This window comes from Poecilia latipinna, unplaced genomic scaffold, assembly GCF_001443285.1.
Source record: "Poecilia latipinna isolate Pla-1442-1.1 unplaced genomic scaffold, P_latipinna-1.0 Scaffold37, whole genome shotgun sequence".
In the NCBI taxonomy this organism is placed as follows: domain Eukaryota; kingdom Metazoa; phylum Chordata; class Actinopteri; order Cyprinodontiformes; family Poeciliidae; genus Poecilia; species Poecilia latipinna.
The window spans coordinates 1344812-1360190 of NW_015112653.1; the positions used below are offsets into that span (position 1 = coordinate 1344812).

The 15379-nt window shown below is 38.4% G+C and overlaps 1 protein-coding gene across 1 annotated transcript; it reads right to left on the bottom strand.

The window, feature by feature from the left end:
- Positions 1–329: 329 nt before the first annotated feature.
- On the bottom strand, positions 330–13913 carry tlk1a (tousled-like kinase 1a). The gene is given in 23 exon segments (XM_015045346.1): positions 330–1387; positions 2367–2474; positions 2547–2658; positions 2814–2949; positions 3033–3202; positions 3287–3376; positions 3490–3581; positions 3674–3755; positions 3935–4032; positions 4392–4458; positions 5274–5462; positions 5588–5724; positions 5805–5915; positions 6036–6128; positions 6234–6320; positions 6417–6512; positions 6644–6687; positions 6789–6864; positions 7677–7748; positions 7858–7979; positions 13510–13549; positions 13551–13586; positions 13588–13913. Coding segments are annotated over 23 exon segments (2271 nt in total). The 5' UTR covers positions 13630–13913; the 3' UTR covers positions 330–1216.
- Between the last annotated feature and the right edge of the window lie 1466 nt (positions 13914–15379).

Here is a 15379-nt window from a genome sequence, read left to right on the forward strand (position 1 = left end):
CAAATTTTGTACTTTGTTAGCCTATATTTTAGCACATTTGTGACATTTGTATTAATCAGTTTAATGGTCTGCACAATATAGGATGCCAAAGTGAGTTTTTATGAGTTGTAAGTCTTAACCAAAAAAAAAAAAACCCTACTGTTTTTCAGCATCTGATTTTCACTGAATTTAGTTTTGGATCCAGCCAATCATCCGGTTAATCCATTGTCAGAGGGCTGAGCCCCTCCTGTGCAATTTAGTTTTGATTATTCTACCCTGAAAGGCACCAGTAAATAGATAAGAATTGGGTATCAGATCAATAACATTCACTGAGGGAGGAAAAAAAAAAAAACATTTCCTGGAATTTATTATTCACTCTAAGCAGAACTGTACAACTTGTACCCAAAGTGGAACATACAGCCCTTGAAAAAGTAAGAGCAGCAAAGCAGCAAAATGAAAACACTCCGGGAAACTCATTTTATGTCAGGAAAACTTTTAACTCCTTTAACACATCACTGCTGCAGCTCAAAATTTGAAAATTCACCTATACAGCATATACAGTTTCCAATTTATACGTTAATATTCCTGCATAGGGTTTTACACATTTTTCTACATTTGGTTACTTTGTGCATTTAATGTATGTAAGTATGCTGCTCCAGCCTACATGACACTAGATGTCACTTATATGCTACACATTACATTCCCATGGCTAAGTTACTCAAATTAAAGCCTAACATTTGTGGGGGGGAGGAAACAAAAAAAACAGAACAATTATCCAAATCAATAGTGAAATTTCTTTAATTCTACATAACGATGACTGACTTCTCCTCACAGTAAATTAACTTCTAGCAGCTGAATCATTTGCATCCTGGCAGGACAGTCTTATTAAATCAAATGGCACACAGCCGAATCTCCATTCAGCCACTGAATGCTCCATCCATCTGGAACTTCTCTACAGGGTGTCCAGTCACATTTTCTTCAAAATACATAGTTTCAGTGCTTTTGTTGGACGCCCATCCCAACACACGTTCTGTAAAACACGACTTCTCCATCCTTCCGCTGATAAAAGTCCTGATAAAGGAGAAGAATCCAGGCGCAGGTCGGAGGCGGCCAACAAACATCCCCCCGCTCCGGTCCTGTTCTTTCTGCTGCCCCGGTCACAAGTCCAGGCCTCCCGATGAGCCTCATAGTTGCAACTTCAGTTCTTGCTTGGCTTCTCTTAAAAAGTTCAAAATTGTCAGTATGAGATGAGACTGGATGAGGCTGAGCCAGCGCTAGCAGCGCTCATCTGTAGATTTCCAGAGGAGCTCGATCTTCGCATTTGAGGGAGCAAGTAGGGGTCGCTTCCCAGCTGGAGAACGTCGACTCGATCCTCCTTCCTGTAGGCCAGGCAGCGTCTTATGAAGGCCTGAAGGGAGGAAAAAGGAAAACCTGTTCATTGTTGTCCAGTCTGGGTTCTTACAGTTTAGACTGCAAAGTTGATTTGAGCCATTTCTAATAAACACCTCCGGGTTCTGATATACTGTTACGTTGATCAAGTCTTGATGAGAATTTACTCCATTTTCTCACCGGCAGCAGTGAACAATTTAAAAATCTATTTCATTGAAGGTTGAGAGAAACAACAAGCTTTAGACAACTTATACTGATATGAATGAATAAATGCGTTGATAAAAACTTGAATGAGTTTAAAGAACTTTGATGTCTTCCTCTACAAAACTCTATCCTAATATCCCTAGTAAAATTTTTAAAAAATGCATCGCCTCTGAACCAAGCACCTTTTCTGGAGTAAATTTTTACCCATGTAATTTATTTCTAATAACTGCAGTAATAAGCCTCAAAACAAGCCAAGCTCCTGGAAATGTGATAATAGATCATGCATTAAATGTTCCCAGACTCTCAAACGTAAAAGGTATGAATAAAAATGGTTCTGATAAGAAGTCTAATAAATTAGAGGAATTTTCATAAAACAGAATAAAATTTGTGCTGTTCCCTGATTTATAAATGTACTTTAATTAGGTTTTTTTGTTTTGTGTGTACTGCTATATTAAAAGATATCAAATTAAAGGCTTACTATACCTTAACATGCTGAATAATATAGAATTGCTGTAAATCAACATGTGACGGCCTAGAATATGACATCTAAAAACCAGTGTGAGTTCGAATAATTGAAACGAGAAAAGGTCAAATGTTACAACCAAACATAAGATATAATCAAGTTATTTTTATATAATCAGATCTTTCTAGTTTAGAACCGCTACACTGTACCGAGGCAGCTTAGAGCTGGAAACATATTCATTTTTGAAACTTTCCAATACAGGTAATAAATATATAGCAAACGTATAAAGACACACCTTCGTAAAACAATCCAAAACAAGCAAGTCTCCTACCTTAGCTTCATTACTGACGACTGGCTTTACAGGAAACTGGACCTCAGTAGCTTTGAGAATAGTGTTCTCCTGCAGAATGTCCTGCTGCGACTGGTTGTGGCCAAACGGCTGGAAAACAGGGAAAACTTGGTTCAGGCTCAAGTTACCAGAAGACAAATATTATCAAAATATCGGTCTCACCTTTCTTCCATACAAACACTGGAAAAAGATGACACCGACTGACCACACATCCACCTTATTGGAGATCTTTGGCGGTTCTTTACCAACCACAAAACATTCAGGAGGAAGGTACCTTTGAATCAGATCAATACGGTTTAAGGTCTTTGGAGGAATATTTAGACACATTGAATACAACTTGAATTAACCAGGAGCATTGGTAAGTTTATTTTTGTAAATCCTTTAAACAGCTCTCTATAAATATGATGCCTTCATGCATGTTTCCCTCACCAGTAGGTTCCTGCCCCCTGCGACGTCAGGTCCATCCCATCAACGCCGTAGTTGTCGTCATCCATTATTTTGGAAAGACCAAAGTCGGTGATTTTTATTTCCCCGCAGGCTGTGCCGTCCACCAGCAAGATGTTACCTGCATGTCAAAGTACAGTAAGGTCAACACTGAACCTGTGATCAAACGTTAAGAGGCGGTAAGCACTCAGATGGTGCGTTTACCTGGTTTAAGGTCATAATGGATGATGGGAGGTTTGATCTCGTTTAGATATTTTAGTGCGTTCACGATCTGCATGACGATAGACCGCGCCTCTTTCTCAGACATTAGCTTATGCTGCTTCAAGTAGAAATCCAAGTCGTTGCCCTCGCAGTACTCCATGACGGTACAAAACCTGTTCAATGAATCAATGTCAATGGTTATAGCAGACATCGAACAAGAGACCACGGAAAGAACAAGAGTCCAGGCAGATACCGACGTGTCTGTATCCAGTGAGAAGTAGTCGTAAAGTTTTACGATCCTGGGATGGTCCAGCTCCTTGTGTATTCTGTACTCTCGACATGCATGCCTGGCAAAAACGAGGTGGTTTTTACATCATTAAACAAAAAAAAAAACAAACAAAAAAAAGAGGTCAAGACACAGTAGATTATGAACTATTGGTTTCCCATTAGACCCACATACTTGTGATAGTTCTCCTTTTTCTCTTCTCTCCAGTTCTTATTAAGTTGGTGAATCTTCACAGCAGCATATCGTTGTTCAATCAAGTCAAAAGCCTGAAGGGCACAAGTAGTAATGTTATTTAAACAACCCAGCACCAGGTGACCTTTAAGTCTTTAATCTGAGACAGCAACACTTTCAAGCCTACCTTGTAAACTTCACTAAAGCCTCCCCGACCCAAGAGGTGTAGGAGCAGATACCGTTCATTTAGCGTGGGGTGATCTTTAAATCTTAAGGTGGAGAACGGGAGAAAAACATCATTTATTATTTCAGCTCATTCTCCACGCAGCTTTTAGTCAAGCAATAACAGACTTTAAAGCAAGTTTAGTGGCTGTTGATGGTATCCGTGTGTGCGCATTACGTTCCAATGTCAATGCAGCATCTGTCAAAGGATTATATATAGACTCACTGGGAGCTGTCTTCATTATTTATTCTCTTCAGCTCCCTAATGTGAAGGTTGCGGACTCTCTCCAGGCGCTCCAGCTCAGCCTGGATCTCAGCTTCTTCCTATAAATGATTCAAGCACGTAAACACACAAATGCAAAGAGGCAACTTTAGAGAACCGACAGCGATGAGAGCAGGAGATCATCACAACCTGCCAAAGTAAAACTGCTGGACTGGTCTTAAACAAGGTGGGAAATCAAAGCATTTAATTAATTTCTAATAGTTGAGTTTTAAGCTTCACACCAAGTAATGACACTAGATTGTTGCACATGTTTAAAAAAATGACTGAAGCCAATTGCTGCAAAAACCAACCAACCAAACAAACAAACAAAAAAAAAAAAAAAAAAAAAAAAAAAAAAAAAAAAAAAGAGTACTGTATTCAATTTGCAGTGATTATGAAAAATATGTGATCACAAACAAACCTTCTTCAGATGTCCAAGTCGCAGTTTGAAGATCTCTTCCTGTTCATGGTACTCTGCTAGAGTCAGCCTAATCAGGATGAGAGGCAAAGAGGAGATTACTCACAGTACAGCTGTGAAGGAAAAAGGAAACAAAAAGATGAGAGGAAGGAGAAAAGGAAAGTAGGAAGCATAACAGGAAAATCGTAATAAAATAGCAAGGATGAGAAATTTATTGGAAAAGAATAAATGCTTAAAGTATGAAACCAGAATTAAGTGAATTAACTGCAGATCTATTGATCAGAAGAAAAGAAGAAAGCAAGAATCAAAAGGAAGTAGATGAAACAGGGAAACAAAACAAAAAGAAGGAATTGAGGAGAAAAAATGTGGGAAAATTGGAAAGGATGGAAAAATACAGGGGGAAAACTAAAATTAAGAATTAAAAAGCAAATGTAGGAAGAAGCAGGAAAAATGAGAAAGAAAGCACAAAAGCAAACAAGGAAGTGAATAAGAAAGGAATGAAAGCAGCAAGGATAAAATTAAGGAAAAAGGAAAAACAAAAAGATGAGAGGAAGCAGAAAGGGAAAGTAGGAAGTATAATAGGAAAATCGTAATAAAATAGCAAGGATGAGAAAAAAAGTGAAAAGGAAAATCTAAGAAGGAAAAAGTGCAGGAAGTAACAGGTAGAAAGGAAGACGTAGAAAATTAAATACACTCTGGCATTGTACTTAGTTTTTCACAAACATATCCAGAAAACACCAATATTACACTCCAGCCTCGTCCAGGCTCCAGAGGAAACTCTGACCTTTACATAGTACAGAGCAAAACCCACATTTCTACAACAACATAGACATAAAATCTTCACCCAGGCTACAACTTTTAAAAATAACACATGCAAAGTCTTACAGTTGAGGTAGGCTGGGTTTTAGAAAGGGATCGCTCTCTGCTCCGTTCACCGCCTTGGTTTTGCGTTGCTTTGGCTCCGAGTTTGTGGTTGGTGCTTGGGAGTTGCTGGAGGACGGAGGCTTCCTCTTGGCAAGAAGTTTCCTCTGCCTCTCGATGTCTTCTCTCTGTTGATTTATCCACTCCTGCTGCCTGTTGATGCAAATATGGGATTTGCATTTTTAAAACCCCACAAGTCAAAATGTTCTCCAGCATTAAAAGACATTTGTTTTAGTCGAGCGATTAAGGTGAAACTAGAAGGGAATAAAGGTTTTTACTTGACGAGGTTCTGGAAGGCGTAGCCGTCTGTCCACTGCTCTGTGAAGGAGGCGCCGTGTCTCACGGTGGTGAAATGGCCCAGACGTAGCCTATCCTGCATGCTCTTCTCCCGACAGGCCTGCTTCTCCTGTGTGCTCTGAACAATCATATCAAACAATGATTTGCATCGTATTTCACAAATGATCTCAACCGTAAAAAGAAAGAAGCCTGATGTACCTTTTCTATAAGCAACTTTTTGCTCATAGTGATGCATTTATTCAAGCGTTCCTTATACTTTTCAAGTAATTTTTGCTGCTCGTCTATCTGCCTCCTGAGATCACAGTTTACCTAAGAAGCAGGATCAGGAAATACATCAGCTACATAATATACAAAAAAAAAAAAAAGGAAGGCTTTATTTAATTTGTTAGGCACTAATGTGATCAGAAACCTGTCCTGTTTGTCTCTTACCCTTAGCAAGTCATCTATTCTACCCTCCTTCTTCTCAAGGTCTAGGTTCTTTGTACTTTCAAGGGCCGCCAACTTCAAAACTGTAAGGTCAGTCTAGAGTAAAACAAACAAAAACAGAAATGTTAGTGGAGGATTCTCAAACTAATGCAAGCTACTACAAATAACATCTTGATGCAAGAGTTCAGCCATCCTCCTCACCTGAACAAATTTGACCGATAGTTGCTTTGGATTTGGCATCTGGTCCCCAAAAGACATATTAATAGGAGATGAACTATTTTGTCTAACCTGAAACAGAAAAAGATTGTTTTTTTTTTTAAGACTGACTTCCATTAAATGGAGCAACCAAAGACGATCTGGATCTGAGGATGTGGGATGACTTACAGCAACGCCCTGAGCCGACTGGGAATGTGAGTTCTGGGGTGAGCGGAGCACTGGGGGGAGGCCTCTCACAGGACTGGACCCATTCCCTCCCTGAAACTACGAGGCGATAAAGAGGACTGTTCAAGTTTCACATCTAGAAACTGCAGAGGTCTCTTCTCGTTAACAGAAGATTAAAACAAGCCATGAAAGGTAAAGAAATGTACAAGGAATATAAAACTGCAACCTACATCAAAGTAATCACTTATTTTGGGTCCTCGCACAGCTGATTTTCCTTCAAAGAGAAAAGGAGGAAGTTTTTAGGTTAAAAAGAAATGTTTTTTTCAGATATTTTGGACTTATTTAATAAAAGTCCAAAAATAAAAAGAATTAAACCTTGGCTGCTCTCTGACTGGATCTCAGGCTTCCTTTTTCTGCCTCTGGTTGTTTCCGACTGTTTCTTCTCTGGAGTCTGAAATATGACATTTGGGAAGGGGGGGGGGAAAGAGAGATTATTACAACACAACTTCCAACCTGTTATCCATCTGGACAGAGCCTTTAGTGAGCATGCAGCTGATCCCAAACTTTTTAATCTGGGTTTGATTTTTCTGTATGTAATCTTATTAGTTCAATATTTCCATAAACCAGGATCACTTCTGTTGAACAAGTCCATAACTGCCAAAGTGAAATCTTCAAACCGTAACAGCTGTTATAAAATATGTTTTATACTGGGTATGTCTAATATGCCCACCAAATATGCAGTAGAACTGCCTCTTTTTACACCAGACCCCAATTAAATGAGGAAAAACAGGACAGTTTTAGCAGAAACCAAAGATTTACTGGAATATTTTTAGACCACAAGCATAATCCCCAAATATACTCAATAAAAACAGCCTGGAGGTGTTTATTTAACTTTAAAGAGGAAACTAAAAAACTGAAAATTGCATTTGCAGAGCAGAAAAATTGATCCATTTATTGCAAAACATGACACATATTGCAGTATTTTAACATGTGGTCTCAATCACTTCATCATAACCCTGTTATACAAACTGTGACTGACTGCTTCCAAATACCAGATGAACAAAAAACAAAGTTTACAGCTATCCATCTACACAATCTAAAATAGAAGCGATTTAATCACAAAAGCAGAAGCTAAGGGGCACCTTGAATATTTGTTTTAAAAAAACAAATAGATTAGGTTGTTCATGCATCCAAAATACAACCAGTTGACTGTAATGAGTGTAAAAAGGTTCTAAAGCCATACTTGAAATGTTTCTGCCTTACCTCTGACTCCTTGTCACTTAAGGATCCCAAACTTCCAAAACTATGATTTGAACATTCATTGTTGGTCAGTCCCTGCAGGAAACAGAAAACATTTAGCTTAGAATCAGTTTGAGAGACCCCCCAAAAAGTATTAAAAACAAACCCTTCACCATTTTAACCAACTTAACACACTGAGACTCACTTTGGTTCCTCCACTTGTGCTGCACGTGCTTCCCCCTGTGCTGCCACTGACCCCACCCATAAAACGAGCCTCCAGCAGTTCCTGTCTGCGGGGGTCCAGGCTGTGCAGCTCCTCCATGGTGCCTGGGTGGATAAACACCTGTTATTTAGGATTCTACTTAATTGAAGTTTTTCATTGCTCCATAAAGAGCAGATGGCACAGCATCAGTAGTAAGAACATTAACACAAAGAACTAATTTATATCCATTCTCAAGGGGCACTGAAAAAAAATCCACTCCAGCGAAAAACAAACTGTATTTTTTTTTCAAATACAGTTTACTCTTGCCCAGACTTAAACAATCCCATATTATTAAGAATGCTGCAGGTATCAAATCTGTTTTATAACAGAGCGGAGGTTACAGCCTTTTCTGTGCTACAAAGCGCTGCCATCCTGAGAGTTCAACAGGAATCTTTCGATTGCTAGGCGATGCTGAATGCTGCGCTCCGGTGGGAATGATACAGGAGCTCCTTGGGATTCTGTGTTGCTGCAGACTCAGAGGTGCCGGCACACTAAACCTGTGCTTTAATGAGACAACCATTTTGAAAAGCTACCGGGGCCTTAGCAAAGCACACAGCATTTCAAGAGGTTGAAATGTTCAAGACCCGTTTAAAAAAGCGGGGGGGGAAATAAAGATGTGTGAAAATAATAAAAGGAATTCAGCGACCAGTCAGGAACTAGCTGGGCAGAAACTCAAATCTTAATTCTGACCAGTGAACATATCAAGTGAAAACCGTTTTAGCTGGACAAAGACTTAAAGCTGTGAGGTGCATAAAATTAACTGTGAGAAAACACAAAAGCTGAACACAGCTCCTAGAGAGGAAACTGTATTTTCTACTGAGGCGTGTTGGGTTTGTTCTAATGCTGCTATGATTGGAGTTAGTAAATAACAGAAAGAGTTTTCCCTGTTAAAGTCAGTTAAAAGATGCCGGATCAGGAAACATAGACATAAGAACCTACTTATTCCACACTAGTCAGGCTAACCCTTTTAAGCTAATCATGGTTGGACTAACACAACATGCTACACAGGTTAAATTATCAACTCACTAATCATTTTTGCATTTTTCTGAAATAAAACAAATATCCTGTTTAACTGCTGTACCATCGAACCTCTGCAACAAGGTGAGATTGTCTCTCCTCTTAATATGAATAATTAATCAAACATGGCCAAAATGCTGCTTAAACCTAATTTTTTTAGTAACAATAAATGAATTAGGAGTGCGCCTATATAGGGATATTTGGGCTGATATTGATACCCAATAATATTTTTGATATTATACATTATAATACCATTTCAAGACCGTGAAACACCTACCAAACCACTAACATTACTTCTCTGCTTCTGTTAAACGTCTCCCAATCCTGCACTACATCACTGTCATGTCACATGACCAAGCAAATACCACATGGCCAACAACATGGAAATAATCATCGGTTATTGGGTCAGTTTAGCTATCGGATGATACTGATATGTTCAAATTTGACAAACATTAGTCAATACCGATATTTCTGCCAGTGTATCATGCATCCCTAAAATTTGACAATGTAGCAAATTTTGTTTGTGGAAAGAAGTTGTGAACTATTACCTGTCCTGTAAAGGACTAAATGCTGCATTTATTGTGGTTCTGTTTTATTTGTATGGATATACCTGTTTCACAACATGGAGCTTTTTGCTAACTTTGTAAAACATTTTGTGACTGAAAGCTGCTTTTGAGAAACAATTGTTTCGTTTGTTTGAACTATGAACACTTTATTACCAAGTTAAATTTTCAGTAGAAAACAACTTATTTCCATCTCTTTAAAATATGAATCAGCTAAAATTGGCAGAGGAAGGTTTGAGATTTACCAGCAAATCTGCTGTAAGATGTCCAGATGGTAAATTACAACCGTATATCTACAGAACACAGATACTGCAGTGAACCCACTGATAGAAACAACAGTAATCAAAATATGTTTGATGTAAAATGCCAATTAATCTAGTTCATATAAGATACGTTTTCCAAGCTGATATTGTAATATGTCCACACAAAACACCACTTCTGCAACAGATTTATATAATCTGGGACACGATTCATAAAATTTCCCACATACCTGAAATAAAAACTGGATTCTTGGCATGTAATCCACAAAGGAAGCTTATTTCCGCAAGAAACAAACGACCATGAAAACTGCTTATAATGATAATAGTACAAGATGTAACACATAAAAATGATATGCCACCATTTTTAAATAGAGCACAAAAATATATGAAATGCACTTCCAACTGTTAAATGTATTATTTTCCTTTAAGTTCATCCACAGAACCGCCTATTATAGATTCAATTTCTAACTAATTATTTTGTTCATTAATTTATAAATAAACTCAAACCAGTTTGTTAAGTACAGAAAACTTAACATGTTTTAAGAAGTCAGGACTTAAATTGCTACATTAAGTCATGAATTCTCTTTTGAAGCTACATAAGCATTATTACTCTGTAAATACTGATGTACTACACTTATTAGGTGATTGAATTAAAGTCATACGAAGCCAAAGAAAGACCAATAGTATTCAGAACTTGCACAACTAAAATAATACCAAAATCAACAAAATAAAAACAGAAAGAAAGACAACTGGGCCTTCATATAACAACTATAATTTAAATGTACTATTAGTGAAATTGCAGAAGTTTTGAGACCAGGACATATTTGGCATCACTTTTTCTTCTTCAAATGCATCTATAATTCAACATTTTAGGGAGTTTCCTCCGTAAACCTCAAATCTCTTCGCTGGAAATGTTCCTGATGAATGCAATAGAAATTCCACCTCCTGTGCAATAAGAAAAATGTTGGAAACAATTTGGCAGCCGTTCAATTTCCTCCTCCCCTTCCCAAGAACCCAACAAACTATTCTTGTTGCGTTTCTCCACAATAGGTCTTTGACTTCCAATCAAATCTGCAGCAGCACATTTTATTGTCGAAATCATCCGTCTAACCACAGGAATACAGTCTGCATTTGCTTCATATTCAAGGAGCCAAAAGTAGAAAACAAATCAAAAAGCTGCCGTCAATTACTTAAGATTATTTTGTAACGAGAGCATACACCTGAATAAAATAAGTGCGTCAGTAAATCAGATACCTCATTTCCAGTTCGTTGCTTTCACCTTTAACCTCCACCAGCTTGTCGGGGCAAATATAAATCATGCTGGTAATAAATGACTGGTATGTTCACTGTTGCTAATGATGATCTCCAAAATAAGAACTGCAAAATCCACAGGAAGCAGCTGTTGTAGGCATTCAAGCAACCCTCAAGGGAAGTGCTACTTCTAAAACTCTTCCCTTTGCGGCTTTTCACTGCAATCTTTATGTCTGATTTGGACCCATATCAACGGCAGGTTCCAGTGATTTCAGAAGACCAGATTGTGCGGACTACATCGCAAATGTCTCACTTAAAACAGGTTGAATATTTTGGAGTTTCAGATTGTTTGATGTGGGTTTTCCAATGCACGGTGTGTGTTCTCCATTTGTCAGAAGCCGTGGCGATTGTTTCGGCAGCATTTGGACACGTGAGATCTGCGTCATGTGAGATCTGCTAAACAGAGATCAGCCGAGATCGAGACGTCAGCATTTGATGCAAAGTGCTATATTTAAAACACATCTTGAGTGCTTCATTTTGCAAAATGACTGTTTCTTCTGACTAATAAAATACTTTAATAACTCATTACAAAAGCAACTGAGAAATGTCTTACTGAACAGCTGCTCTTTCAATTCCCTTAATTAGGTATGTGCCTGTGATCTGCACCACAACATCAATTGAGTTATTACATTTTTTTCCCTTTTAAACTTTCAAAATTGGTCAAGCTGTCTGCACCACTCCTTAATGCTAAAAATCTTTTTTAATTAGGTAGAAGAAAATGTGCCAGAATGACCCAAGTTATTGTTATTTTTCTAGGGTATTGGGTGAAGTAGTACTGCCCTCCTAGACATGCTGCTACTGACTTGTCCACTGGCTGAAAGAAGGAAAACAAGTTGCACTCATCTATTTAGAAGCAAACTCCAGGATGGCTATCTGACTCGATAGCCTGACCAATTAACCATGCAATAATATCAGCTCATTGTACTTGTTTAGACTGTGAAGGACAGTGCAGCAAAAAGGGAGAACGCTCAACACAATTAGCACATTATAGTTACTATTAAATTGAGTGAGAGTTCATATTAGATGTTGAGCATTTATCACAATACCAAAAACTTGTAAAAACATAACTGTGAAATAGATGATGTTCTACGTTTCAGTATTTAATTTTTGTGTAAATATTCTTTTACTTTGCGAGTATCACATACCGGCTCACGTCTACTTATTATGACTCGACACTTTAACAAATGTGGTTTCTTGGGGAAAAAAATGTGACAACATCACACTTGTGTGGCAATCACAACAGGCTTAAGGAGCCCTACAATACCCCCCAATGTTAGACAGAACATGCATACCAATTTCACACACACATTTGTGCTTTTTTATCAAGGATTTCCTTCTGTCTCAAACACAAGGCCTCAGTGTATGACTGTTATCTATTTTCAAGCCCCTGCAGGAGCCTGCGGTTGAACCCTTACAGCCCTTGTTGTGGATGTCATTTTAACTCCATGCTGTTCAGCAGACTGACCACCTGTTTATGGACGACTTATTCAGAGTCAGAAATAAAGCCCAGCCATGATATGAGTGTAGAGTTTACACCTGAGCTAACTCACTGACAACTACAACTTCAGAGCAGGAGAAACACATTTTTAACAATGACAAGTGGCATTGTGATGTAGGCAGCCATCATTGTTGTCAATCACTGTGTGGTACAGTGGTAATACAAGGAGCACAGGAGAAGCCAACAGAGCTCACTCCTCCATCACCGCAATATCTGGTGAAAAATGCTGACCCTAAAGTAGGCACAAGAGCCACATAACAGTGAGTTACAACAGCTTTCATCCCCCTTGGCTGTTTTGCAAACTCAAATAAAGAGATGAGGTCAAACAGGGATACCATGCGTCCAGTATGTTAGCATCCATAGCAAGGGGACATCTTCAAACAGCCTAATTTATCTGAATTACTAGCCGATTCAATGCACTCCTGTCCCGTTAAGTACATCCAATCATTAGATATAACATAATCCAAATTTCTGTATGTAAAGACTACAATCAGGACACAAAGGATTGCACACCTTAACCTTGCTTGTTAGGACTCCATCGATATAACATTAACACTTCCAGAAACTGCTTGGTTGTTCTACTTGCATCAACTGACTCGTTTTCAAGAGTTAGCCTTCCCAGCGACGTGATGTTTTTGTCAAACATGCGTCGATTACAACGTCTAAATGTGTCCTCCACAGAGATTTTTCTGCACCAGGCAGGTTATTTGTCTAAAAGGTTACAACACTGGCCTGGGCACTAAGCTACGGTCCTGTCTTCGGTGCTACAAGCTAGCCCAAACAGCCTCAATGGACTTTGAAGCTGACGCTTCACTGTAAACGTTAGCTAGTGCCGAGCAGCTTTCGCGAACAGAATTTGTTCCGTAGTTTTAGAAGAACTGCTTTAATCCTCTGTCAAAGGACGAAATGGGGAATATGTAGAGACTTTAAAGACGTTTAACGATACCTTCCGAGGCCTTCACCCCTGCCGTGGTATGCTGCTGAAAACACAGTCCGTGTTGGGGACGTGGAGAGCTGGGACCAAAGATGGCGTCCCCTCCAAACTTCCACTACTTTGGATTCTCATCAAGCTACTTTTTTATCTGTAGGTGCCGCAGCGCAGGTCGCTCACACAGACTGGGAAGCTAGCCGTGCGGTGGACCGCATGTTGCTTTTCACACAGGTACACAGACCACCAGGGACAGAAAACGGGAAAATTGGTGTTCTTTTAGGGCACAAACCTCTTTACACCTAAGCAGAGCGTCCGGGCTCCAGTGCCACCTCTCTCCGTCTTCGAGTGGTTGTCTGTGAAACGTCACGCAGCGTGTGCAAAAATTCTTCTCGTGGAGGTGATGCGTTCTGTCTGAGCGTGCGTGGCGATGTCCACAATCATGGCTGATAATTACATGTAGAAAATAAACAAACTTTGGACATTGATAAAGAAACCTCACAAGACAAGGTTATTATTAATTATTATTATTATTATAAGCCAATTGATACAATTTAAAAATAACGGTCAATATTAAAATGCTGTTGATGTAGAATTATTCTAAATATGTAAGTACAACATATTGAACAGAATGATGAAAAAGACTCCGGATTTATTTTTGTTATATAGTCTAAAGCAAAACTTGTCGTCGAGGGTGTATTTTGAAAGACATAAAAAAATATAAAAATAATACAGTAATAATAAAAAAATAATTAGTGAAATACACTTAAAATGGCAAACAAACAAGAAGCACATTTCAACAAAGTAAAAGAAAACTCAACAGTCCACAGCTTTCAAGTTTCGACTTATAAAATGTGCCTGCTCTTCATTTGTAACAAAAAGAATAAAGCGAGGCCATCAGTTTTATTCTACTAAATGGCATGTGCAGTGCCTTGCAAAAGTATTCACACCCTTTTAACGTTTTCACATTTTGCCATACTGCCATAATCTTCACTGCTTTTTATTATGTATTTGTGCAAATTTTTAAAATGAATCATGAGTTTACTTTTTCTAATAAATGAAAATCTAAAACATATTTCATAAATTTGTGCTTAGCCATGTTTACTCTTACACACTCTAAAAATAATACTGCAACCAGGTCAAGGATAAAGTTATGAAGTTTTAAATATTGCTACATTTTAAAGCAATATCACAAACTTTAGACATAATATGGAGCAGTTTTATCGCCAAAACATGAAAAAAGCAGTACACAACTGATTGGGCCGTACAACTAAGCTGACAGAGAAGACATTAAAGGCATTAATCAGAGAAGCAGCCAAGAAGATAGTTAACTCTGGAGGAGATCCACAACTCAGCTAGGAGAATCTGTCAGCAGAACTGTCAATGTGAACTCTATCTGCAGTAAGAGCTGAGACAGCACAGTCAGAACAAAGCATATTCATTAGAATGGCACAAAGTCCAGAACAAGTCCTTAGCAAGATTTGGAAAGTACTATTGCCAAATGCTTTCCAATAAATCTGACAGAACTTGAGCTATTTTGCAAAGAATGGGCAACGGCTTCAGTAGATGTGCAAGCAATAGAGATAAATCCTAAAAGATTTGCAGCTGCGTGTGCAGCAAAAGGTGATTCTACATCCAAAGATTTTAATTTGGAAAATACTTTTCAAACCATGTATTTTTTTCATTCCACTTCACAACTATGCTCCGTTTTCTGTTATACTGTCACAAAAATGCATAATAAAACACATTGGAGATTGTGGTTGTAGTGTGGGCATGAATGCATAACACTGTTATTATTATTAAAGAGCAAAATTTGGCAAGGTTAAATAGTAGGCTGGCAGTAAAATCAGTCAGTTCTTCCAATCTGATTAGGTTACTTAAACCTAAA